The sequence below is a fragment of the Dryobates pubescens genome, chromosome 37, assembly GCF_014839835.1.
Source record: "Dryobates pubescens isolate bDryPub1 chromosome 37, bDryPub1.pri, whole genome shotgun sequence".
NCBI classification, from domain to species: Eukaryota; Metazoa; Chordata; class Aves; order Piciformes; family Picidae; genus Dryobates; species Dryobates pubescens.
In genome coordinates, this window is record NC_071648.1 from 6,949,349 (window position 1) to 6,975,020 (window position 25,672).

The window sequence follows — 25,672 nt, forward strand, 5'->3', positions numbered from 1 at the left end:
GATCCCTTTTCAGCAAGGGGGAGCTTTGCAGCTAGGGAAGAGCTTTGCAGCAGGAGGAGCTTTACCATGGGGAAGAACAGCACAGTTTTCAGCTCACTCCCTTTTAATATTTCTGAGAGTAATTGTGCCATGACATCACCAGCTGAAGTGGGAAATAGCCTATCACATCCTGGGCTTGCCCACATGCAGGGTTCTGGCACATGGCATAGGAAGGGCCCATGTGCACCGACCCCAGCCCTAGGAGGGAAAAGACCTCTCCTGCCCCTTTCTCATCTTTTTCTCTTTCCCCTCCTCCCCACTCCACCAGGGGGAGGGAGAAAGAAGGGTTTTGAGTTCATTACCACAATGGGCTGGAAGATGCTCTTGGGCTAGGGGAAATTTGAAAAAAAAAAAAGTGGTGATTATGGAAAACCTGCCATGAATGGCTGCTTTCAGTGGAAAATGTGTGTGTAGTGCGTGCAAGAATCTGCCAGGATGTCAGGAAATAAAAGGAGTGCATTCTCCTTCTCACCTGCATGTGGCAGTTGGGAGAGGAACAACAGATCATGGGCACTCTGCCCTCGTGTCAAAACTCATTTTCTCCTGGGGATTTTGACTGGCTCCTCCAGGAGAAGTCCAAAGAATGAACAGAAAAAGGCAGAAAGAAAAACAAACAAACAAAACCCCAAATTTCAGGCCTGTGGAAGAGGAGGAAGATGATGATGAGGAAGACATGGGTGAGGAGGAATGCCAGGGTGAGCTAGATGAAAAGGAGGATAATGACGATGACTAATACAAGGAGGGGGATGATGTGGAAAAAGAGGGGGATGATGTGGAAGAGGAGGCAGGTGAGGAGGAGGAGGGTGAAGAGGAATAGGAGGACAACGGTGTGGCAGCCCCTCTGTGCCACCCAAGCAGGCAAATCAGTGCCCTGAATGTGGCTTTCCTGCCCAAATTTGAGTTGGTGAGGCACTACTGTCCCCAACCTGGTGCCCAGCCCTGTGACTGTGCTGACTGCAGCAGGAGCTTCAGCCACAGCTCCAACTTCCCCCCAGCACTGCCGTGTTCATGCGGGCAAGAGGCTGCACATCTGCAGTACTGCAGCAAGAGCTTCCATAGGAACTTGATGCTCATTGCTCCCTGGCAGGTCCACACCAGCCAGAAGCCCTTCACCTACACCAACTGTGCCAAGAGTTTCAGCCTCAGCTGCCACCTCTGGCAGCACTGCCAGTCCACACTGGTAAGAAGCTGAACTGCTGCACTGGCTGTGGCAAGAGCTTCCTGTGGAGCAAGACTCCCATCACATCAGGGTGCTGAGCTCCTCCACGACAAAGATGCAATAGCAGGAGGGGTTCTGGGGCTGCCATGGGTCCTGAGAGCCCTGCCCAGGAAGGAGGCAGCTCTGGGGCTGTGAGAGGATTGCTGGGGTCTGTGAGGGCCCAAGGCAGCAGGAACAGTTCATGGAGATGGGATCCTGGCAGAGCCATCAGAAGTGCATTGCCAGTCCCCTGTGGAGGGCAGTGGGGAGCAGAGCTGCCTTCTGACCACTGTAAGGAACAGCCCTTGGCTATGATGCCCCCAGCACCTGGCCAGGTGTCCAGGACACAGAGGCCACCTTGGGGTTCCATTCAGAGGGAACACAACCCAGGCTTTAATCCAATATTGCAGCTCTGTTGTAGGCTCTCTGCAGTGGGAACAGCATGGCCCAGGGAGGGCCCAGGGGAAAGAGCAGCTGGGGAGTGCTGGGTGAGGAGATGGCAGCCCTGGAGTGCACCACAGGACCTGGCAGAGAACTAATTCTGATGGAAGCAGTGGCTGGCAGGATGGAAATGTCTCTGCAGCCATAATATTGCCCAGGGACCAGGACCTCTCACAGCCACCCCCCTGCTCTGCTGCTCCCAGGCAGCTCAGGCAGACACCCTGCCCCCCAGGCACACAGCACCAGCTCTGCAACAACCCTCCAAAGGCTTTTAATCAGAACCAGTGTGGCAGAATCAACAGGGCAGGAAAAGCAGAGCTGCTGCCCTGCTGCTCCTACTGCTGCTGGGAACAGAAGCCAGTTCGTGGTGCCCACAGCTCTCCAAGCTGCACTGAGCTCTCCTTCCAGGCTGCACCAGGCCCCATGGCAGGGATGACTCCTTTGCTGTGGTGTCACAGCCTGTGTGTCCTCAGGGAGACATCTCTTGTGTGTGCAGGAGACATCTCTTCAGCATCATCGTAGCCTGTGCTCTCCAGGGACAGGGACCAGGCCTCTGCTTCAGCTCCAGGAGCCTCAGCACTGCTCTGTGAGTGCAGCATTGCACCTGTAAACATCAAGGCAGTCACTGTACATTGGCCACAGGGTTGCCTCTCCTGCTCTGGGCATGAACTTCCTCCCTTCCCCTTTCCATTTCTGACACCTTCAGCTCCCTCTTCCACCTCCAGATCCCAAGGAGATCTCCCAGGGCAGCTTTCCCCATGCCAGGAGCTTGGGTCTCAGCCTGGCAGCAATTCACATGGCACCAGGGATGGCACCCCAGGAACCAGCAATACTCTCTTCCCCTCTCACCTCCAGGTGCATCCCTGGGTCTTGCTCCTCCTTCTGGCTCCTGGCTCATTTCCCAGGCTCCCTGCCCAAACACAGGATCCTGCCCAGGGTCAGAAACCTCCCTGGCATCATCATAGCCATCCACTGGGTCACCTCCATCCAGGACAGGGACATCTGAAAGGAGAGAGGAGCTGGTGACAGTGAGAAGAGATGTCCTGTAGAGCAGCAGGCAGGAGGAAGTGAAGAGATGCAGAGGTCAGATGTTGCTGTTGGCAGCACCACAGGACAGCCCTGCCTGTGTCCTCCCCAACAGCTGCAGTGACACTCAGTGACACCACTGTTCTTCACATGTCTCCAGGGAGCAGACATCAATCCCTCCCTGTCCCCCATTACCTTCTGCTGACTCCAGACCATCCTCCTGCTTGCTGTCCCCAGGCTTGGCCATGGACCTCTCTGAATAGGAGCCTAGAGAAACGTGCAGGGAGAGTCATGGAGGTTCTCTCTGGTGACCTGGCTGTGGTCAGTGCTGCTGGGGATGTGGGACCAGCAAGCCAGGGCTCAGTGGGGAAGGGGGCTCAGGACTGACCCTGCTGCCCTGGGACAAACCCTGTCTCAAAGGGGCTCCAGAGCTGTCCTGGGACAGCCCCTACCCTCAGCCCTCAGGTGCCACCCAGGGTGCAGGCACAGACAGAGAGGGCCTGTCCCTGGTTAGGACAGGCAGAACTGGTGAGGGGGAAGCTTCTCACCCAGGCACAGCCCCTGGCTTCTCTTTCCAGTGATGTGATGGCCCTTGCATTGCAGGGACCATGAGCAAGGGGGTTAGAGGCCTCTAGGTGGAGGCCAGGGAAATGAGGCCTGCAGATGTGTCCCCCATGAGGGACACAAACCCACCTGAGCCACTGAACCTCTCCTGCTTCTCCCAGTCCAGGCTGGAGCCAATCTCCTCATACACAGCCTCAGGGAAGGCCTCCCAAGTGCTCTGGGAACCTGCAGACAGAGCCAGGGGTAGCACAGGGGTGGGCAGGATGGGCAGGACCCCACTCTGCTCCTCTAGCCCTGTTCCCCTGGACCAGCCCAGGGCTGTCCCCACAGGGCTGGTGTGCTGTTCTGTCACCACTGGCACTTCTTCAGTGAGGGCAGTGTCCCCATGGAGGTGACCTGGGGCAGCAACACCCTTGCATGTTCCCTTCAGAGACAGCCCTTGTGCCTCTCTGGGCCCTGGGCCTGGGCCCTGGTGCTAGGGGAAGCTCCCACCTTTCCTCTCCCCCTGCTGCTGCCCCCTCTCTGCTCCAGGCATCTGCAGAAGCGCATGGACAGCCTGCAGCACACACTCTGCTCCTTAGCTCTGTTGGTGCCACTCATTGCCACAACACAGCAGCCTTGGCCTTTCCAGAAGCCATATTGACCTGGGAGCATGGGGAGAGGACCCACCTGTGTGCCCAGCCCTGCCACTTTGCACTTGCCCAGCCAGGATGGCCAGGAGCAGGCAGAGAAGGGCTCCCAGGATGATGCAGATGATGACAGGCACTGAGACACTGCCCCCAGGAGGATCTGCATGGACAGGAGCACAGCAAGGGCAGCACCAGGCCAAGGATAGATGCGTGGCCAGGATGTCCCAGCCCATTACCCTGGGGCTAGATAAGCCTGGGAGTGAGTGAAGGGGAAGCTCCCAACCTAGTGGGGAAGAGTCAGCCCTCCCCAGTGCCTCACCACTACCCAGTGCCTGCTCTGGGGAGTTTCCCAGCTCAGCAAGGAGCCAATTCCCTCCAGCTGGGGTCAAAGCCTGGCCCTGGGCAGAGGCAGTGCTGGCAGCGAGGAGAGGTTACCTGCTCGGAGGGTTGGTGCTCCTCTCCTGGGTGCATCTGCAGGGGAGGAGGTGGAGATCTGGGTTGAGAGGGTGAGTGTGCAGGTACCAGGGAGCCTCCTCTCTGACACTGTGTGCATGTGGGAACATCCCTGACCCATCCCACCAGAGCTACCCGTCCTGTAGGGCTACTGAGGGTGGCTAGGACAGAACCCAGGGCCCTGCTCCAGGCTGTACCCAAGATGGCATAAAGAGCCCAGGAGATGGCCCTGGGGAATGCAGAGCTCTGTCCACAGTGCCTGGAGAACCTCCACACAGCAGCTGTTGCAATCTTGGCACCAGGCTGCCATGGCCTTGCTCTCACTGGGGCCATGAAGGGAACCAATGGGGAAAATGCTTTTCTCAGCTCCTTGCCCCTACCCCAGGGAGGGGTCCCAGCCCCTCCACTCACCTGAGCAGTTCACACCAGCATCCTCCTTGTGCCGGCAGACACCACTGTCCCCAGGCCGGGCCCAGCAGTCCTGCAGAGATAACTCTGTGCCCTGGCATTCCACCTGCTCCAGCCAGATGGGGCCTGTCCCCTCCCCAAAGGCAGCCTCGCCCAGGGCAGACACTGCAGGGCCACAGCCCAGCTGCCTGCAGGCCACCTCTGCATCCTGCCTGTCCCAGGAGTCGTCACACACTGTGCCCCAGGAGCCCTGCAGCCAGACCTCCACTCTGCCTGAGCACCTGTGCTCCCCTCCCACAGCACGAATCTTCTCCCTGTCTGGAAAAGGCAGAGCCCTGCCAGGGCAGCAGGACAGCAGGCAGAGCCCTGCCAGGTGAGGGATGTGCAGAGGCAGCTACCTGTGCAGCTCCGGGAGTCTGGGCATGGGGACCCCAGGTCAGGGGATGGTTCTGGCTGTGTCCCTGCAGAAGGAAATGCTGAGGTGAAAGGGCTGCTGCAGGGAGGTCGTGCATCATAGAGTAGTGCTGAGCTCTGCTCCTGCCTCCCCCTGCCCCTTCCCTCATGGCAGTAGCTAAACACTGATCGCTCAGAGGGGTCACAGCGATGTGGAGATCCTGGTTCCCAGAGCAGTGGGAGGGTATCCGTGGGTTTTCCTCAAAGCCCTGTCTGGTCTCTTCTGAGCCCTTGACTGGGGACATCTCTGCCTTGCCCAGGTGCTGCTTTGAGCCCAGCTGGAAACTGCTGGGGAAGCTGTGGGGCTCTGACAGTTGACTTCCTACTTTTGCCAGCAATAGCAGAAGGGACAAGTGCCCCTGTGGGCCCTGTCTTTGTGCTTGTCTGTGTCCAGCAGGGAGCAGGAGCTGCGGGGATGCTGGTGCCCATGTAGCTCAGAATTACCACTGCAGTTGATGTGGGTCTCATCTCGGAGATCATGACATGACTGCAGCTCCCAGGGAGCAGAGGGACACTGCCAGAAGGAGCTGTTTCCCTCCCCACACTCCACTCGATCCAGCCAGGCAGGACCAGACACCTTAGCAGAGGGCAGCTGTGTTTTCAGGTACCCTGTGTCCCCGCAGCCAAGTTCCTTGCATGCCAGGGACACAGCTTTGGGAGGCATTGAGTTGGAGCAAATGCTGCCCCACGTCCCGTTGTAGAAAACCTGCAGGCGCCCGGAGCAGTTGCTGCTGTTCTCCAGCCTCAGGGCCATGAACTCTGGAAGAAAGGCCCCAGATGGGACCAGGCTGCTTTGGGGCTCTGGGGGCAGGGACAGCCCTGCACCTCCCAGGCCCTCAGCCAGACAAAATCACTGCCAACAAGTTCCCTTTGAACCCACAGGCAGAAAAAAGCCCTGATGGACAAAGAGTCCTTCAGTCCTGCTCAGCCTTGGAAACAGCTGAGCTGCCCAGGGACCTGGTGGCACTGAGGGGACCCCTGGATGCTTTGGCATCCCCAGGGTGGGCTTGGAGAGGGGCTCAGAGGCAGCAGGCAGGGCATGAGCTGTTGCTGGCTCTGCCCTCTTCCTGGCCTGCCCAGGCACTGGGCTTCCAGCACAGACCTGAGCAGATGACTCCTGCGTCCTCTTTGTGCCCACAGTTGTGCTGCCCCCAGGGCTTGGCCAGGCAGTCCCAGAGAGCAGCTTCGGCCCCCGAGCAGGTGACACCATCCAGCCAGATCTGCCCAGAGCCTTCCCCGAAGTGAGCAGAACCAACTGCCTTCACTGCCCCTCCGCAGCCCAGCTGGTGGCAAACGACACTGGCATCGGGCAGGTCCCAGCCGTCATCACAGACGCTGCCCCAGCTGCCCTGGTAGTAGATCTCCACTCTGCCAGCACAGCGCCCAGGCCCCTTGGCCAGCCTCACCTGCCGGCTCCCTGCAGCGGGAAGAAAGCCCAGCTGTTGTCAGGGGCTGGTGCCCAGCCAGCCCAGAGCCTGGGGGGCCCTGCCATGCCACTCACCCCAGCAGGTGACCCCCACATCCTCTGCAATCCCTGCTGCCAGCAGGCTCTCGGCCAGGGAGGTGTTGCAGAGTTGCAGGTTGGCCTCGTGCCCTGCGCACCGCACCCCTCGCAGCCCCACAGGACCCAGCCCTCTCTGAGGCTTTGGGGGGTTGTAGGCTGCCTCTGCCTCTCCACACCGCAGCTGCCGGCACACCACGCTGGCCTCTCGCAGGTCCCATTGCTCATCCAGGACCCTGCCCCACGTCCCACGCTGCCAGATCTCCACTCGTCCGTCGCACCGGCTCCCTCCCCCCACCAGCCGCAGGGAGCCGGAGCCAGCCGGGCCTGGGGAGAGCGGCCATGGACCAGCCCTTGGTGGCACCAAGGAGCCCAGCAGGCTGCAGCACATCTCAGGCCCCTGGCAGCCTTGCAGGTCCTTGCAGCTCACCTGCTCTCCCTCATGCAAGGCCAGCTTTCCCAGCACGTTTCCAGCACTCACCTGAGCAAATAACAGCTGCATCCTTCTCATGGGAGCACAAGGAGGCCCCCAGGGTGCTCACTGGGCACTGGCCCAGGTGGGCTTCAGTCCCATCACAGTGGAATGAGTCTCTCCAGACTGGGCCAGTGCCTCTCCCAAAATGCCCTCCTCCAGGAATGGACTCAGCAAAGCCGCAGTTGAGGTGACGACAGAGAACATGGGCGTCCAAGAGGTCCCAGCGGGAGTCACAGAGGGTGCCCCAGGTCCCCTGCACATCGACCTCCACCCTCCCCTCACATGCTGTGCTGCCATTCACCAGCCTGAACCCTGTGAACTCAGGGACAGAGAAAGATGCAAAAGGCTGGCTTGGTGCTCTTGCACCTCCAGAGCTGCAGGCCAGGCCCGAGGGACAGCCTCCCATCCTCCTCCTCCTGCCTGAGTTTAGGACTGTAGGTAACCACATCCCCACTCCTGCCCTCACATCCAGCCCAGCACAGGCTCTGCTCCCCCTCCCCAGCACACTCTCGGTGTCCAACACCCCACCCTGAGTCCTTACGTGTGCAGATGACTCCAGCACCATCTGCATGGGTGCAGGGCTGCTCCCTGGGGGATCCCCTGGGGCAGAAGACAAGACGTGATTCATTCCCCACACACTGCAGCTCTCTGTCCCACATGGGACCAACCCCTTCTCCAAAAGGAGCTGTCCCAGGCACAGACAGGGCTGTGCCACACTGTAACTCCCTGCAGATCACGTTGGCAGCGTTGAGATCAAAGTCTGAGGCACAGACAGTTTTCCACTCATTCCCATCATGGATCTCCACATGTCCTGAGCAGGGGCTGTCCCCTCCGACCAGCTGGACAAACCCTGGAGCAACCAAAGCCTCCTGTGAGCTCCCATAGCCCTCAGGCACTTGGATGCCCACATCCCATCTCATAGCCAGGAAGACCACAAGCAAAGAGCACCACAAGCAAAGAGCACCACAAGCAAAGAGCACCACAAGCACCCCAGCTGCTCCCAGTGGCTCTTGACAGAACAAAGAAACCACAACCCCCCCTGCCACTCCCCAGCCCCCACTGCAACAGGTACTCAGGAATGTGGTCCTCAGCCAGGGTCAGAGGTCACTGCCACAAACCTCCATCACTGGGTGGGCAGAGGGCAAGAGAGCAGGCAGAGGAGTCCCTGGTGCAAGGACAGGCACCAAGGAGAGGCAGTCCCCACTGGTGCAGGGCAGCCAGAGGCTGGGCCAGGCAGCAGGGCCTGGGCAGCAGCTCAGAGCTGCATGCACAGGGCAGTACCCCTGTGGGCTGGCTCCCAGGGAGTGCCCCTGGAAGAGGGATGCTGTGGCCAGGGACCCCCCTGCTCTTCTGCCTGAGCCCCCCGATCCTCCTCTCTGAGCAGTCACTGTGCTTTGAGGACTCATTTCCACCAGGGGACAATCCCAAAGGGCCAACTCAGCTCATCCTGGGCTGTTGGTGGCCATGTGAGCTGCTCTTGGTGCCTCTGGCATGGGGGGACCCAGTCCTTGGTGCTGCCAGACAGCTGCTATGTGAACAGGAGATGCAACTGACTGCAGGGCCAGGTGGGCATTCATCTCCCAGGCCCTGGCACTGACCAAGGGTGGACTGAGCTACAGTGGGGGTCAGGCAGTGCCAGTTCACACTGGGCATTCCTCCAGATCCAGGGAAATCAGCAAGGCCAGCCCCAGCTCAGCAGTATGACCTGCCACACTGGGCCCTCCTCCAGTGCCCCCTTGTTTCCCTGAGGGCACAGCCATCTGCCTTCCTCCATCCCAGTCCCATAGGAGAGGACTAGGCTGCCCCCACCCATGTACCTGAACAAGTCACTCCAGCATCCTCATGGTGATTACAATAGTGCTGACCCCATCCTCTGTGTGCGCAGTCAGATAGGGCAGACTCGATGCCTTTACACTTAACATAATTCATCCAAATGGGGCCAGATCCTAGCCCAAAGTATGCAGACTGGTGAGCCTGAAGAGCAGATCCACAGCCCAGCTGCCTACAAACCACTGCAGCATCCTCCATGTCCCAGGAGTCATCACACACAGTTCCCCACTGTCCCTGATGCTTCACCTCCACTCTCCCAGCACAGTGCCTGCCGCCATTCGCCAGCCTCAGCTCTTTAGCTCCTTCAAACACAGACGTGGAACAGTCAGGAGATTTCTGAGCCCCAGACTGCAGGTCTGGAGGTGCCCCCTGCCCAGGGTGCGTCACAGGCACCAGAGTAGGAGCCCTCCCCCTTCTTAGTTGTGTCTTGGGCACTGGGGGCTGCCTGTTCCCCCCACAGGCTGCAAACAGTTGATGGTGGCCAGCAGAAGACCTGCTGGGGCATTGCCTACCCCACAGCCTGTGCCACCTCCTCTCAACTCAACAGCTCTTGCCCAGGCCCAACTGCACACTGTGCCTGGCCCTGCACATGGAACCCTCTCCTCCCAAGCTGTGCACACTCTCTACAGCCCTGAGCCACCAGACCCACAGCTCCCTCTCCCACACAGCCAGGCACAGAGCAAGGCACAGGCTCTGTTGACTGGAGAACCTTCTTGTCTTCTCAGTGCCACATGCAAAGCAACTCTGTTCCCAAAGCTCTCCCAATGGTCACCTTGGCGCCCACTGGCCTCAGGCTATGGGACAAGGGAAGCAGCACTTACCCCCACACAGCTGCACCCAGGGGAGCAGCCACAGCACCCAAGGCGACAGGAGTCCTTCTGTCCCCATCCTGAGCCTCCTGCCCTGCTGGCACAGCAGGACTCAGAGGGACAGGGATGATGGGAGGGTGAAATATCTCTGCAGGAGAGAGAGGCAGCTGCAGGAGGAGCCAAGCAAAGCAGCAGCTCCTTTTGAGATGCTATCGGCAGCTATCTGCCCTCCGACACAGCTCAGCCCTCCAATGAAATTCTCCAGCGCCCTTCATGACCATATATGAGGGACAGAGGTGTCCTGCTGTGGGTGCCAAAGTGGCTGTGGTGGGGGATTGCCATGGGCCAGTCTGGCTGTGGAGGGGAAATGGCTCTGTCACCACTTGCACCCCACTGTGTGCACTGGCAGCACTGAGCATCTCCTACCCTAGGCTCATCCAAGGAGCCAAGAGGCAGGTGTGCAGCTGCCCCTGAGCTGTGGCAACCATGGAGCTGGGGCTGCTGTGGGCTCTTTCTCAGGATGGGAAGGGAACAGCCCCTGCCCCTCCTTCAGCCTCCACTGTGCTGGTAGCAAAACCTGGAAAGGTCCTTGGCCAGGGCAAGATTTCCGTCCCAGGAGCACTGCTGGCCAACCATTCACAGGCCCACAGGGAGTCCCTGGCAGGAGCTGGGGCTGGGACAGGTCCCTACCCTGGCAGCAGACTTGCAGCCCAAGGCTGAGCCATGTCCCACCTCTCAGTGTGTGACCAAGGGGCAGTTATTCACCACAGGCACATCAGAAGCTGGAGCTGCAGGTGCACAAACCACAGCCCACGTCACCTCGCAGCACTGGCTGCTGCGCTCCCCCCACGGTATCCAGACAGGAAGTTATGGTTTCTTCCTGGCACTGTGCCCAGGCACATCCCTGCAGTGCCCCTCAGCCACCCCCCACCTCAGACTGCTCCAGACAGGGCTGCAGGAGCTGCTCCTTCAGCATCACAGACACAGGACTGGGCAGCTCCTGAATCCCAGGATGTCCCCATGCTGGACCCTGGCCACTCTGCACCCAGCCCCACAGCTACACATTGCCACTGGGGACATGACCTCACACCTCCTGCTGCCCCCGCTGTGTGCTCAGCACTTGTCCTGACAGTGACCTGTGGTGGTTTGAGCCTCAACTAGAGTTTAATCTATGAAAAATAATCTGGAGTTGGTTTGGAAGTAGAAGTAATTTTTTAAAACAATATATATATCAATAACAGGGGGGATTTACAAGGTAAGGAATAAGGATGAATAGGAGAATATACAAAACCAGATTTGGATGGCCTTGTATCTCCCTCGATGTGTGTGGATTTTGGTCCTTTAGGGAAGCATGGATGCAGCACAGAGAAGATCAGGCCTGACCAGATGGCAGAACCAGGAGGCCAGCAGCAGCTGTGGGTCCTTTCAAACAGGCGAGGCAGGAACAAAAAAAAGAGATGCCTGCCACGGCCTCCCCTTTATAGTCTGGCTGGACAGGAAGGGGGAGAGGAACAGACCAACTTAGACCAGGGGGACCCCTCTTCTTGGGAGGGAGAAACCATGTCCACCTTGATCAAGTTTATTTTGTCCCCCAGGGGAAGCAGGGGTCTCTCAGACCTCCCTCCAGGATGGGTGTAACCACAGTCCACCCCTCTGTTCCACATCCATTTTCCTGTCACAGTCCCTTTATCCAGTCGTGAAATGTGGTATTAGGGTTCTTGATGCAAGTCCTTTATCCTGGCTGTCTCCCTCTCAGGGCTGTCTCTCTCCAGTGCTGGTTGATGCAGGTGGTGCTTGAGCTGGGCAGGGATGTGGAGAAGAATCAGGAACCAGGGAACTGTCTTTGTCTTTGAAGGGGAATCAGGAACAATCTGTTGCTGTAGGGCAACAGGAACAGTCTTTTGCTGTGGGGCATCAGGAACAGGTGCAGGTGAGATGAAGCAGAAGCTCTCTGGATTGGTGTGCAGTGTGTTTATGTTGAGTCCTGGATGCTAGGCTGGTATTAAACTAGGAGAGAAAAAACTTAGAACAACTTATAACTATTATACAGTGACTATATTACATTGATCTGTGTTACCCCTCTGAGTCCATCCCCTCTCAGCCAGAGTCACGTTCTGCTGTGGGATGCACTGAATGTCCCCAGTTTCTAACATGACCCAGTAGGTGTGACCAGGACCCTCAGCTGAAACCACCCCTCAGGTTGGTTTGCCCCCACCAGCAACAGGGGAAACCCACACTGACTTCCCCAGCAGGTTCTTCTCAGCAATCACAGGAACTCCATCTCCATCCACTGTTTGCAGCAGGTCAGACTGGGCAGGACCAGCTGGGTTGACAGCTCCTCTGCTGGTCACTACCCAAGTGGCTTGAGCTGGGTGTCTCTCCCAGTTCCCGAAGGTTCCACCCCCCATGGCTTTTAGGGTGGTCTTTAGCAAGCCAGTGTAGCGCTCGACCTTCCCTGCAGCTGGTGCAGGGAATGGGATGTGGTAAATCCACTCAATCCCATGTTCCTTTGCCCAGTCCCTTAGGAGATGGTTCCTGAAGTGGGTTCCATTGTCTGAGTCAACCCTCCCGGGGGTGCCGTGTCTCCACAGGACATGTCTCTCTAGGCCCAGGATGGTGTTGCGAGCAGTGGCATGAGGTACTGGGTAGGTCTCCAGCCATCCTGTACTTGCCTCCACCATGGTCAGTACATACTGCTTGCCGCTGTGAGACCGAGGCAGGGTGATGGAGTGCTTGTATTTCGACCCTCTCCCCCCATACCACAGAGGCTTCATGAGCTTGGCCTGCTTGCTGGCAGCACAGATGTCACACTCATGGATGACCTGTGAGATGGCCTCCATGGAGATGTCCACGGATCTGTCCCCAGCCCACCGGGATGTGGCCAGAAGTGTCCTGGGCCCAGCGAGCTAAGAACAGCTCGCCCTTGTGTTCCCAGGCCAAGTCTGTTTGGGAGATATTAGCAGCCAGCTCTGCTTAGTGGTTGTGCTGGTGCTCCTCTGTGGCTCTGCTCTTGGGGATGTGTGCATCCATGTGCTGTACCTTGGTTGGCAGCCTGTCCAGGCGGGCAGCGATGTCTTGCCACAGGTCAGCGGCCCAAAGAGGCTTCCCTTTTCTCTGCCACCCATTCCTCCTCCATTCCTTCAGCCACCCCCACAAGGCATTGGCTACCATCCAGGAGTCAGTGTAGAGGTACACCCTGGCCAGTTCTCCCATTCTGCCACATCCAGGGTCAGCTGGACAGCTTTTCCCTCTGCGTGCTGACTGGATTCACCCTCTCCATCCCTTGCTTCTGCCACTTGCCTTGTCGGGCTCCAGACAGCTGCCTTCCAGCTCCGCTTGCTGCCTACAAGCCGGCAGGACCCATCTGTAAATAGAGCATAGCCCTTCTCATGGTCAGGGAGATCATTGTATGGGGGAGCCTCCTCAGCACGGCTCACTGTCTGCTCTGGTGGCATTCCCAAGTCAGCACCCTCTCACCAGTTGGGGATCACTTCCATTATGCCAGGGCAATCGAAGCTCCCCATCCCAGCTCACTGAGCTCCAGGTGGCATCTGTGGCATGATGTGGGGTTGAGCCTCTCCCTTTGAACATCCAGGTCAGGACTGGAAGCCTTGGAGCCAGAAATAGAGGCGACTCAGTCCCAATTACCTCAGAGGCAGCCCAGACACCCTCATAGGCAGCTAGGATTTCCACCTCTGTCACGGTGTAGTTGACCTTGGAGCCTTTGTACCCCTTACTCCAGAAACCTAGGGGCCTGCCCCTGGCTTCACCAGGAGCCTTCTGCCACAAGCTCCACATAGGACCATTCTCACCAGCCGCAGTGTACAGTACATTCTTGATCTCTGGTCCAGTTCCAACAGGTCCCAGAGCCATAGCCTGGACCACCTCTTGTTTGATCTGGTCAAATGCCACCTGCTGCTCAGGTCCCCACACAAAATCATTTTTCTTCCTTGTTACATGGAAGAGAGGCTTCACAATTTGGCTGTACCCAGGAATGTGCATTTTCCAGAAGCCCACAAGCCCCAAAAAGGACTGTGTCTCCTTTTTGTTCGTGGGCTGCACCATAGTGGCTACCCTGTTCACCACCTCCTGAGGGATGTGGTGACGGCCATCCTGGTTGAGCAGCCCTGAGGCAGCCAATTCCATTGGTACTGTACTCCCCTCCAGGTGAAAGCAAACTGTGGCCTGCATTCTTCTGCAATGGGAATGGAGCAAAAGGCATTAGCAGTGTCACTTGTGGCATACCACTTGGCCGCCTTCAATTCCAGCTCGTACTGCAGCTCCAGCATGTCCGGCACAGCAGCGCTGATCGGAGGAGTCACTTCATTCAGGCCACAGTAGTCCACAGTCAGTCTCCATCCCCCATTTGCCTTCTGCACAGGCCATATCAGGCTGTTGAAGGGGCAGTGAGCCTTGCTGATCACCTTCTGGCTCTCCAGTTGTCGAATCAGTTGGTGTATGGGGTGCAGAGAGTCTCTGTTGGTCCTGTTGGTCACCCAGCAAGAGGTGACTTCAAATCCTGCACCTTATGGCTGCCCACTACAGAGGGGTCATCCGACAGCTCGGGCATGGTGGACAGCTGTTCTTTGCCTGCAGTCTCCACAGCTGCCACCCCAAATGCCCACTTGTGCCCCCCAGGGTCCTTGAAGCATCCCTCCCGCAGAAAGTCAATGCCAAGAATGCAAGGTGCATCTGGACCAGTCACTATGTCGTGCTTTCCCCATTCATTCCCAGTCAGGCTTATCTCAGCCTGCAGTACAGTCAGGTCTTGTGAGCCCCCTGTGATGCCCTGAACGCTTAGGGGCTCAGCCCCTTTGTACCTCGATGGTATCAGGGTGCATTGGGCCCCTGTGTCCACCAGAGCTTGGTACTTCAGGGCTTCTGAAGTGCCAGGCCATTTCACATACACATCCCAGTATACTCTGTTGTCCCTGGCCTCCACCTGGCTGGAGGTAGGGCACCTCTAATGCTGGCAGCAATGTCCACACTTGTCACAGGGTCCTGTGTTGCTAGGGGAAGTGTCTCTTGAGCGAGAGGGAGCGCTCCGGGAAACTGGGACAGCCCTTCTCCTGGATGAGTTATCCCCGTGGTGCCCATCTTGCAGTTCCCGCACTCTGTTCCAGAGGGCAGAGGTGGGTTGGCCATGCCAGGTGTCCATGTCCTCTCCATGGTCACAGAGGAACCTCCACAGAGACACCCTTGACATCCCCCGACTGGCTTGGGGTGATCTTCTAGGGGAAGGTCGCCTGTTCCTGATTGCTGAAACCTGGACCCATTCTGAGGGAGAAGGGGCAAAGGAGGCATCGCTCCCCTTTTTTAGTTCAGACATGGAGGTCTTGATCTCTTTGACAATGTCTTTAGCCATAGTTTCTATGGCTGAGATCAGGGGTTTCTGATTTACGCTGTCCTCATATTCCCTTAAATCATTGGCAAACTCACAGACAGTTTTAGGACTTCCATCCTGTCCAGTCAGGAGTATCCCTCCTAATGTGTGAGCATATTTTTGAGGAGCACCCTGGGTGAGTTTCTTTACAAAGGGCCGTCTCATGGGCACCTCATCTGGGTCTGAAGGGAGCTGGCCATCCCCATAAATTATTTCCAGCACAGCCATCTGCCTCAGATACTGAATGCCCTGTTCCATAGTTGTCCATCTAACTGGGGCCCAGGGCAGGTCATCTCTTGAGCGGTACCGGCTCTTGATGGCATTAAGTATCCGGGCCCAGAGAGTGTGTATTCCATCAAGTTTGGCTAACTCTTTGTCCAGACCAGCATCACGAGTCAGGGAGCCTAAAAGCTTCGCCTCCCTCTTATCCAGGTCCACTGTGTCCACCCCCTCGTCCCAGCATCTCAAGGCCCAGCTTAGTATTGGCTCACCCTCTCTCCTTGCGTAGTCCACACGAGTTTGCCTTAGTTCCTTTCTGGGCAGCGATGTAACCGTTATTTCCTGGTCTGACTCATCGTCATCCACCGCTGGGTTCTTTGAGGTGCTGGGGCCTGCTGAGGTTCCTTCCTCACCATCTGTGCTTGGCGATGATTTTTGACTTCTTTTCCTGCGTGTGGTGACAGGTGCTAGAGAGACTGCATTGGCAGGAGCATCAGGGGTTAAGTGTGGAGCTGCTGGTGGTGGGGCAAACCCTTGTGCCTGGGGCTCAGGCTGAGATCTGGCACACTCATTACAACCTGACCCCTCCCTTTTTCCGTTTACAGAGTGCTTACAATGCCCACAGCAGACACGCCCCCAGTCATTAAAGAGTGCAATGGAGTGTGTTATCACCCTCCAAACAGCTCTTAATGGGTTAGCTAGTCCCCCACCCAACACAGTCACAGCAAATGCCCCTATAAGGATTACATTTAAGCATATGGAGTATATTGCAATGTAAAGCAATTTTCCATCACAGGCACTTTCATCTACACCATTGGCTTCATAGCCTGCTTCAGGAAAATTTCCTATGTTAGAAAAGTCACCACTAACAGTGAAATTCAACGAATTCAAGAGGTACATGCCCAGCTTCATTGGTAAAGATTTTATCCAGTTGAGCAGCATCTCTATCATTAACCACACCACATGGTAAGTTATTAATTTGTAGATGTGGGTCCAAAAGACCCAGCCAAACACCCATGCAAAGGCTTGGACTATCAGGTTCTTTAAAATTGCCATCTCTACTTCCAGTCCCTTTTTCAGACAAAGTATTGCTCTCCCAATGCAAGATTAATTTCCAAGCCCCACGTTGGAGGCGCCAAAAATTGTGGTGGTTTGAGCCTTAGCTGGGAGTTAAAAGCCCAGATAGGGGAAAGGCTGAGAATCTCTCCCCCACTTCCCCTTCTCCCCCCAAAACAGAGAGGGGGAAAGAAAAGGGTAAGGAGCAAATCCACTAAACAATAATCTGGAGTCGGCTTGGAAGTAGAGAGGTGAAGAATTTTCTTTAAACTATATATATATATATATATATATATAACAATAACAGGAAAGGTTCACAAGGGGCAAGGAACAAGGATGGATGGGAAAGGGGACAAGAAAGAATAATACAAAACCAGTCCTTCTCTGAGGAGGTGTGGAGGCAGCAGGGAGAAGGATCAGGTCCGGCCACGTGGCTGAGGAGCAGGAGGGCAAATGCAGCAGCTCTCATCCAGCAGAGGCAGGAGCCAAAAAGAGACCCAACAGCTATGATGTCCTGCTTTTTATACCCTAGCTGGGCAGGGACGGGGGAGTGGAACAGACTCAGCTTCCTAGGGGAAAACGCCCTGCAGGGGAGGGTAAAGTACCCGCAAGCCCTCCCCCTGCTTTGTTTTCAGGAAAAGGCGCTAACCCATCACACAGGGCATCAGATGGAAATCTAGAGAATCAGACCAAATCCAGGGTATCAGACCAAAATCCAGGGAATGAGACCCAAATCCAAGGAATCAACCCCAATCCAGGGGAATCAGGCCCAAATCCAGGGGGATCAGACCCAAATCTTGGGTTCCAGACCCAAATCCGTGGGGATCAGACCCAAATCCTTGGGGATCAGACCCAAACCCAGTAAATCACACCCAAATCCAGGGAAATGAGACTCAACTCCAGGGTAATAAGACACAAATCCGTGGGGATCAGACCCAAATCCGTGGGCTCAGACCCAAATCCAAGGGAATCAGCCCCAAATCCAGGGGTTCAGACCCAAATCCGTGGGTTCAGACCCAAATCCGTGGGCTCAGACCCAAATCCAAGGGAATCAGACCCAAACCCAGGGGATCAGACCCAAATCCAGGGGATCAGGCCCAAATCCAGGGGAACCAGGCGCATATCCAGGGGAACCAGGCCCATATCCAGGGGGATCAGACCCAAATGATGGGGAACCAGGCCCAAATCCGTGGGGATCAGACCTAAATCCTGGGGAATCGGACCCAAATCCAGGGGATCAGACCCAAATCCGGGGAATCAGACCCAAATCCATGGGGATCAGACCCAAATCCAAGGGAATCAGCCCCAAATCCAGGGGATCAGCCCAAATCCAGGGGAATCAGACCCAAATCCATGGGGATCACACCCAAATCCAGGTGAATCACACCCAAATCCAGGGGGAAAACAACCATATCTACGGGAATCAGACCCAAAACCAGGAAATGCTAGGGACCCTTCCAGACATCCTCAAACCCTTTGGACCCAGACTGGACCGCCAAATCACCCCTCAGAGCCTCCCTAATCATTGCCCCCCGACCAACCCAGTACCCATCTCCTCCTTTTTACCCTGCAACGATCTCATTCAGACCCCTCCAGTATCCCCCACAAAACCCTGACACCCCCAGACAAAACCCACCCAAATGCTAGTGACCCTTCCAGACATCTTCAAACCCTTTGGACCCAGACTGGACCCCTGAATCCACCCCCACAGCCCCCCAAACCATACCTTCCCCTCCTGCCCACTTTCCACCTCCTTTTTACCCTGCAACGATCCCATTCAGACCCCTCCCCAGAGATCCCCCCAAACCCCTGACACCCCCAGACAAACCCCTACAGAATTGGAGGGACTCTTCTGCACGCCCTGAAAACCTTTGGCTCTGGCATGCACCCTCAAATCCCCCCCCCAGTGCCCCCCAAATCCATGCTCCACGACTTAGACCACTTCCCACCTTATCTCTTTTGTCACACTGCCACTCGCTTCAACACCCCTCATGTACCCCCCAAAACCCTGACACTCGCAGACGACCCCCTCCCAACTCGTAGGGACCCTTCCTGACATCTTCAAACCCATTTCAACCTGCCTGGACTGCCCAATCATCCCTCAGAGCCCCCCAAATCATTGCCCCCCGCCCAACCCAGAACCCAGCTCGTCCTTTTTACCCTGCAACGATCCCATTCAGGCCCTTCCAGTAGCCCCCCCAAAACACTGACACCCCCAGACAAAGCTCTCCCAAATGATGGGGACCCTTCTGCAAGATCTAAAGCCATTTGTAGCCTACCTGGACCCCCCCAGAAGCCCCCAGCCCCTGAAATCCATGCTCCACCCCCACTCCGCCCACTTCCCTGCTCATCCTTTCAGGCCAGCTATGATCCACTTCAGGACCCCCCATCACCCCCCAAACCCTGACACCCCCAAAACAAACCCCTAGGGTACACCAAGGACCCTTCTGCCCACCCTCAAACCCTTTGAACTCTCCCTGGTACCCCCAATCATGCTCCAGAGCCCCCCAAATCATTGCCCCCCGCCCAACCCAGAACCCAGCTCGTCCATTTTACCCTGCAACGATCCCATTCAGACCCCTCCAGTAGCCCCGCCAAAACATTGACACCCCCAGACAAAGCTCTCCCAAATGCTAGGGACTCTTCTGCACAACCTACAGCCATTTGTAGCCTGCCTGGAACCCCCAGGGACCTCAGCCCATTGAAATCCATGCTCCCACCCCGCCTTCGACCAGTTCCCAGCTCATCGTTTCAGGCCAGCTATGATCCACTTCAGGACCCCCCCATCGCCCCACGAAACCCTGACACCCCCAGACGAAACCCTAGGGTATACCAAGGAGCCTTTGGCCCACTCTCACACCCTTTGGACTATGCCTGGACCCCCCCAATCATGCTCCAGAGCCCCCCAAATCATTGCACCCCCGCCCAACCCAGGACCCAGCTCATCCTTTTTACCCTGCAACGATCCCTTTCAGGCCCCTCCAGTAGCCCCCCAAAACCCTGACACACCCAGACAAAGTCCTCCCAAATGCTAGGGACCCTTCCAGACATCCTCAAACCCTTTGGACCCAGACTGGACCCCCAAATCCACCCCCACAGCCCCCCAAACCATACCTTCCCCTCCTGCCCACTTTCCACCTCCTCCTTTTTATCCTGCAACGATCCCATTCAGACCCCTCCCCAGAGATCCCCACAAAACCCAGACACCCCCAGACGATCCCCTATGGTATTCTCAGGACCTTTCTGCACACCCTCAAACCCTTTTCAGCCTGCCTGGATCCCCCAAATCATCCCCCAGAGCCCCCCTAATCATTGCCTCCCGCCCAACCCAGAACCCACCTCCTCATTTTTACCCTGCAATGATCCCATTCAGACCCCTCCTGTAGCCTCACCTAAACCCTGACACCCCCATACAAACCCCTAGGATATACCAAGGACCTTTCTGCCCACCCTCAAACCCTTTGGACTCTGCCTGGACCTCCCAATCATGCTACAGAGCCCCCCAAATCATTGCCCCCCGCCCAACCCTGAACCCAGCTCATCCTTTTTACCCTGCGATGATCCCATTCATTCTCCTCCAGTAGCCCCCCAAAACCCTGACACCCCCAAGCCAAGTTCTCTCAAATGCTAGGGACCCTTCCAGACATCCTCAAACCCTTTGGGCCTAGACTGGACCGCCCAATCACCCCCCAGAGCCCCACTAGTCATTGCCCCCCATCCAACCGAGAGCCCAGCCTGTCCTTTGCACCCTGCGACGATCCCATTCAGATCCCTCCAGAAGCCCCCCCAAAATACTGACCCCCCCAGACGAACCCCTAGGGTATACCAAGGACCCTTATGCACATCCTCAAACCCTTTAGACTCTGCCTGGACCTCCCAATCATGCTCCAGAGACCCCCAAATCATTGCCCCCCACCCCAAAGCACAACCCAGCTCGTCCTTTTTACCCTGCAACAATCCCTTTCAGGCCCCTCCAGTAGCCCCCCCAAAACCATGACACCCCCAGACAAAGCCCTCTGAAATGCTAGGGACCCTTCCAGACATCCTCAAACCCTTTGGACCCAGACTGGACCGCCAAATCACCCCTCAGAGCCTCCCTAATCATTGCCCCCCCGCCCATCCCAGTACCCATCTCCTCCTTTTTACCCTGCAACGATCCCATTCAGACCCCTCCAGTAGCCCCCACAAAACCCTGACACGCCCAGACAAAACCCACCCAAATGCTAAGGACCCTTCCAGACATCTTCAAACCCTTTGGACCCAGACTGGACCCCCAAATCCACCCCCACAGCCCCCCAAACCATACCTTCCCCTCCTGCCCACTTTCCACCTCCTTTTTACCCTGCAACGATCCCATTCAAACCCCTCCCCAGAGATCCCCCCAAACCCCTGACACCCCCAGACAAACCCCTACAGAATTGGAGGGACTCTTCTGCACACCCTGAAAACCTTTGGCTCTGGCATGCACCCTCAAATCCCCCCCGCAGTGCCCCCCAAATCCATGTTCCATGACTTTGACCACTTCCCACCTTGTCTCTTTTGTCACACTACCACTCGCTTCAACACCCCTCATGTACCCCCCAAAACCCTGACACTCCCAGACGACCCGCTCCCAACTCGTAGGGACCCTTCCAGACATCCTCAAACCCTTTGGACCCAGACTGGACCGCCCAATCACCCCCCAGAGCCCCACTAGTCATTGCCCCCCATCCAACCTAGAGCCCAGCCTGTCCTTTGCACCCTGCGACGATCCCATTCAGATCCCTCCAGTAGCCCCCCCAAAATACTGACCCCCCCAGACGAACCCCTAGGGTATACCAAGGACCCTTATGCACATCCTCAAACCCTTTAGACTCTGCCTGGACCCCCCAGTCATGCTCCAGAGACACCCAAATCATTGCCCCCCCCCCGACAAAGCACAACCCAGCTCGTCCTCTTTACCCTGCAATAATCCTATTCAGACCCCTCCAGCAGTCCCCCCAAAACCCTGACACCCCCAGACAAAGCCCTCCGAAATGCTAGGGACCCTTCCAGACATCCTCAAACCCTTTGGACCCAGACTGGACCGCCAAATCACCCCTCAGAGCCTCCCTAATCATTGCCCCCCGCCCAACCCAGTACCCATCTCCTCCTTTTTACCCTGCAACGATCCCATTCAGACCCCTCCAGTAGCCCCCACAAAACCCTGACACCCTCAGACAAAACCCACCCAAATGCTAGGGACCCTTCCAGACATCTTCAAACCCTTTGGACCCAGACTGGACCCCCAAATCCAACCCCACAGCCCCACAAACCATACCTTCCCCTCCTGCCCACTTCCCACCTTCTCCTTTTTACCCTGCAAGGATCCCATTCAGACCCCACCCCACAGATCCCCCCAAAACCCAGACACCCCCAAACAAAGCCCTCCCAAATGCCAATGCCCCTTCCAGACATTCTCAAACTCTTTGGACGCATACTGCACCCCCCCAGAGCCCCCCAAATCATTACCCCCCACCCAACCCAGGACCCAGCTCGTCCTTTTTACCCTGCAACGATCCCTTTCAGGCCCCTCCAGTAGCCCCCCCAAAACTCTGACACACCCAGACAAAGTTCTCACAAATGCTAGGGACCCTTCCAGACATCCTCAAACCCTTTGGACCCAGACTGGACCCCCAAATCCACCCCCACAGCCCCCCAGACCATACCTTCCCCTCCTGCCCACTTTCCACCTCCTCCTTTTTATCCTGCAACGATCCCATTCAGACCCCTCCCCAGAGATCCCCACAAAAACCAGAAACCCCCAGACGATCCCCAGTGGAATTCTCAGGACCTTTCTGCACACCCTCGAACCCTTTTCAGCCTACCTGGATCCCCCAAATCATCTCCCAGAGCCCCCCTAATCATTGCCTCCCGCCCAACCCAGAACCTACCTCCTCCTTTTTACTCTGCAATGATCCCATTCAGACCCCTCCCGTAGCCTCACCTAAACCCTAACAGCCCCATACAAACCCCTAGGATATACCAAGGACCCTTCTGCCCACCCTCAAACCCTTTGGACTCTGCCTGGACCTCCCAATCATGCTCCAGAGCCCCCCAAATCATTGCCCCCCGCCCAACCCTGAACCCAGCTCGTCCTTTTTACCCTGCAACGATCCCATTCACACCCATCCAGTAGCCCCCCTAAAACCCTGACAACCTGAGACAAAGCCCTCCCAAATGCTAGGGACTCTTCTGCACAACTTAAAGCTGATTGTAGCATGCCTGGAACCCCCAGAGCCCCCCAGCCCCCCGAAATCCATGCTCCCCCACTGCCTTTGTCCAGTTCCCAGCTCGTCCTTTCTGGCCTAGCTATGGTCAACTTCAGGACCCCCCATCGCCCCCCCCAAAACCCTGACACCCCCAGACGATCCCCTATGGAATTCTCACGACCGTTCTGCACACCCTCAAACCCTTTTCAGACTGCCTGGATCCCCCGCATCCCCCCTAAGAGCCCCCCAAATCATTGCCCCCCGCCCAACCCACAACCCAGCTCGTCCTTTTTACCCTGCAATGACCCCATTCAGACCCCTCCAGTAGCCCCCCAAACCCCTGACACGACCAGACAAAGCCCTCCCAAGTGCTAGGGACCCTTCCAGATATCTTCAAACCCTTTGGACCCAGACTGGACCCCTGAATCCACCCCCACAGCCCCCCAAACCATACCTTCCCCTCCTGCCCACTTTCCACCTCCTTCTTTTTACCCTGCAACGGTCCCATTCAGACCCCTCCCCAGAGATCCCCCCAAACCCCTGACATCCCCAGACAAACCCCTACAGAATTGGAGGGACTCTTCTGCATGCCCTGAAAACCTTTGGCTCTGGCATGCACCCTCAAATCCCCCCCCCAGTGCCCCCCAAATCCATGCCGCATGACTTTGACCACTTCCCACCTTGTCTCTTTTGTCACACTACCACTCGCTTCAACACCCCTCATGTACCCCCCAAAACCCTGACACTCCCAGACGACCCCCTCCCAACTCGTAGGGACCCTTCCTGACATCTTCAAACCCATTTCCACCTGCCTGGACTGCCCAATCATCCCTCAGAGCTCCCCAAATCATTGCCCCCCGCCCAACCCAGAACCCAGCTCGTCCATTTTACCCTACAACGATCCCATTCAGGCCCTTCCAGTAGCCCCCCCCAAAACACTGACATCCCCAGACAAAGCTCTCCCAAATGCTAGGGACTCTTCTGCACAACCTACAGCCGTTTGTAGCCTGCCTGGAACCCCCAGGGACCTCAGCCCATTGAAATCCATGCTCCCACCCCGCCTTCAACCAGTTCCCAGCTCATCGTTTCAGGCCAGCTATGATCCACTTCAGGACCCCCCATCGCCCCACGAAACCCTGACACCCCCAGACGAAACCCTAGGGTATACCAAGGAGCCTTTGGCCCACTCTCACACCCTTTGGACTATGCCTGGACCCCCCCAATCATGCTCCAGAGCCCCCCAAATCATTGCACCCCCGCCCAACCCAGGACCCAGCTCGTCCTTTTTACCCTGCAACGATCCCTTTCAGGCCCCTCCAGTAGCCCCCCCAAAACCCTGACACACCCAGACAAAGTCCTCACAAATGCTAGGGACCCTTCCAGACATCCTCAAACCCTGTGGACCCAAACTGGACCCCCAAATCCACCCCCACAGCCCCCCAAACCATACCTTCCCCTCCTGCCCACTTCCCACCTTCTCCTTTTTACCCTGCAACGATCCCATTCAGACCCCTCCCCACAGATCCCCCCAAAACCCAGACACCCCCAAACAAAGCCCTCCGAAATGCCAATGCCCCTTCCAGACATCCTCAAACCCTTTGGACGCATACTGCACCCCCCAGAGCCCCCCAAATCATTACCCCCCACCCAACCCAGAACCCAGCTCGTCCTTTTTACCCTGCGATGATCCCATTAATTCCCGTCCAGTAGCCCCCCCAAAACCCTGACACCCTCAGACCAAGTTATCTCAAATGCTAGGGACCCTTCCAGACATCCTCAAACCCTTTGGACCCAGACTGGACCGCCCAATCACCCCCAACAGCCCCACTAGTCATTGCCCCCAATCCAACCTAGAGCCCAGCCTGTCCTTTGCACCCTGCAACGATCCCATTCAGATCCCGCCAGAAGCCCCCCCAAAATACTGACACGCCCAGACGAACCCCTAGGGTATACCAAGGACCCTTATGCACATCCTCAAACCCTTTAGACTCTGCCTGGACCCCCCAGTCATGCTCCAGAGCCCCCCAAATCATTGCACCCCCGCCCAACCCAGGACCCAGCTCGTCCTTTTTACCCTGTAATAATCCCTTTCAGGCCCCTCCAGTAGCCCCCCCAAAACTCTGACACACCCAGACAAAGTCCTCCCAAATGCTAGGGACCCTTCCAGACATCCTCAAACACATTGGACCCAAACTAGACCCCCAAATCCACCCCCACAGCCCCACAAACCATACCTTCCCCTCCTGCCCACTTTCCACCTCCTCCTTTTTATCCTGCAACGATCCCATTCAGACCCCTCCCCAGAGATCCCCACAAAACCCAGACACCCCCAGACGATCCCCTATGGAATTCTCAGGACCTTTCTGCACACCCTTAACCCCTTTTCAGCCTACCTGGATCCCCCAAATCATCTCCCAGAGCCCCCCTAATCATTGGCTCCTGCCCAACCCAGAACCCACCTCCTCCTTTTTACCCTGCAATGATCCCATTCAGACCCCTCCCGTAGCCTCACCTAAACCCTGACAGCCCCATACAAACCCCTAGGATATACCAAGGACCCTTCTGCCCACCCTCAAACCCTTTGGACTCTGCCTGGACCTCCCAATCATGCTCCAGAGCCCCCCAAATCATTGCCCCCCGCCCAACCCTGAACCCAGCTCGTCCTTTTTACCCTGCAATGATCCCATTCACACCCATCCAGTAGCACCCCCAAAACCCTGACAACCCGAGACAAAGCCCTCCCAAATGCTAGGGACTCTTCTGCACAACTTAACGCCGTTTGTAGCCTGCCTGGAACCCCCAGAGCCCCCCAGCCCCCCGAAATCCATGCTCCCCCACTGCCTTCGTCAGTTCCCAGCTCATCGTTTCAGGCCCGCTATGGTCCACTTCAGGACTCCCTACCCCCCCTCCCCAAAACACTGACACCCCCAGACGATCCCCTATCGAATTCTCAGGACC

General features: G+C 56.9%; 1 protein-coding gene across 1 annotated transcript in view; it reads right to left on the bottom strand.

Annotated features, from left to right (window-relative positions):
• Window positions 1-431: 431 nt before the first annotated feature.
• LOC104304789 (scavenger receptor cysteine-rich type 1 protein M130-like) overlaps window positions 432-25,672 on the bottom strand; it is a 64,140-nt gene continuing 38,899 nt past the window's right edge. Inside the window, exons 6-20 of the mRNA XM_054177013.1 lie at window positions 14,072-14,199; window positions 12,495-12,616; window positions 9,005-9,319; window positions 7,716-8,037; window positions 7,194-7,561; window positions 6,713-7,039; window positions 6,314-6,628; window positions 5,656-5,970; window positions 5,157-5,219; window positions 4,731-5,076; window positions 4,548-4,579; window positions 3,938-4,057; window positions 3,398-3,493; window positions 2,900-2,971; window positions 432-511 (exon numbers count right to left, since the gene is read on the bottom strand). Of these exons, the coding sequence (XP_054032988.1) occupies window positions 432-511; window positions 2,900-2,971; window positions 3,398-3,493; window positions 3,938-4,057; window positions 4,548-4,579; window positions 4,731-5,076; window positions 5,157-5,219; window positions 5,656-5,970; window positions 6,314-6,628; window positions 6,713-7,039; window positions 7,194-7,561; window positions 7,716-8,037; window positions 9,005-9,319; window positions 12,495-12,616; window positions 14,072-14,199 (3,021 nt within the window). The remainder of the gene's footprint in view (window positions 512-2,899; window positions 2,972-3,397; window positions 3,494-3,937; window positions 4,058-4,547; window positions 4,580-4,730; window positions 5,077-5,156; window positions 5,220-5,655; window positions 5,971-6,313; window positions 6,629-6,712; window positions 7,040-7,193; window positions 7,562-7,715; window positions 8,038-9,004; window positions 9,320-12,494; window positions 12,617-14,071; window positions 14,200-25,672) is intronic.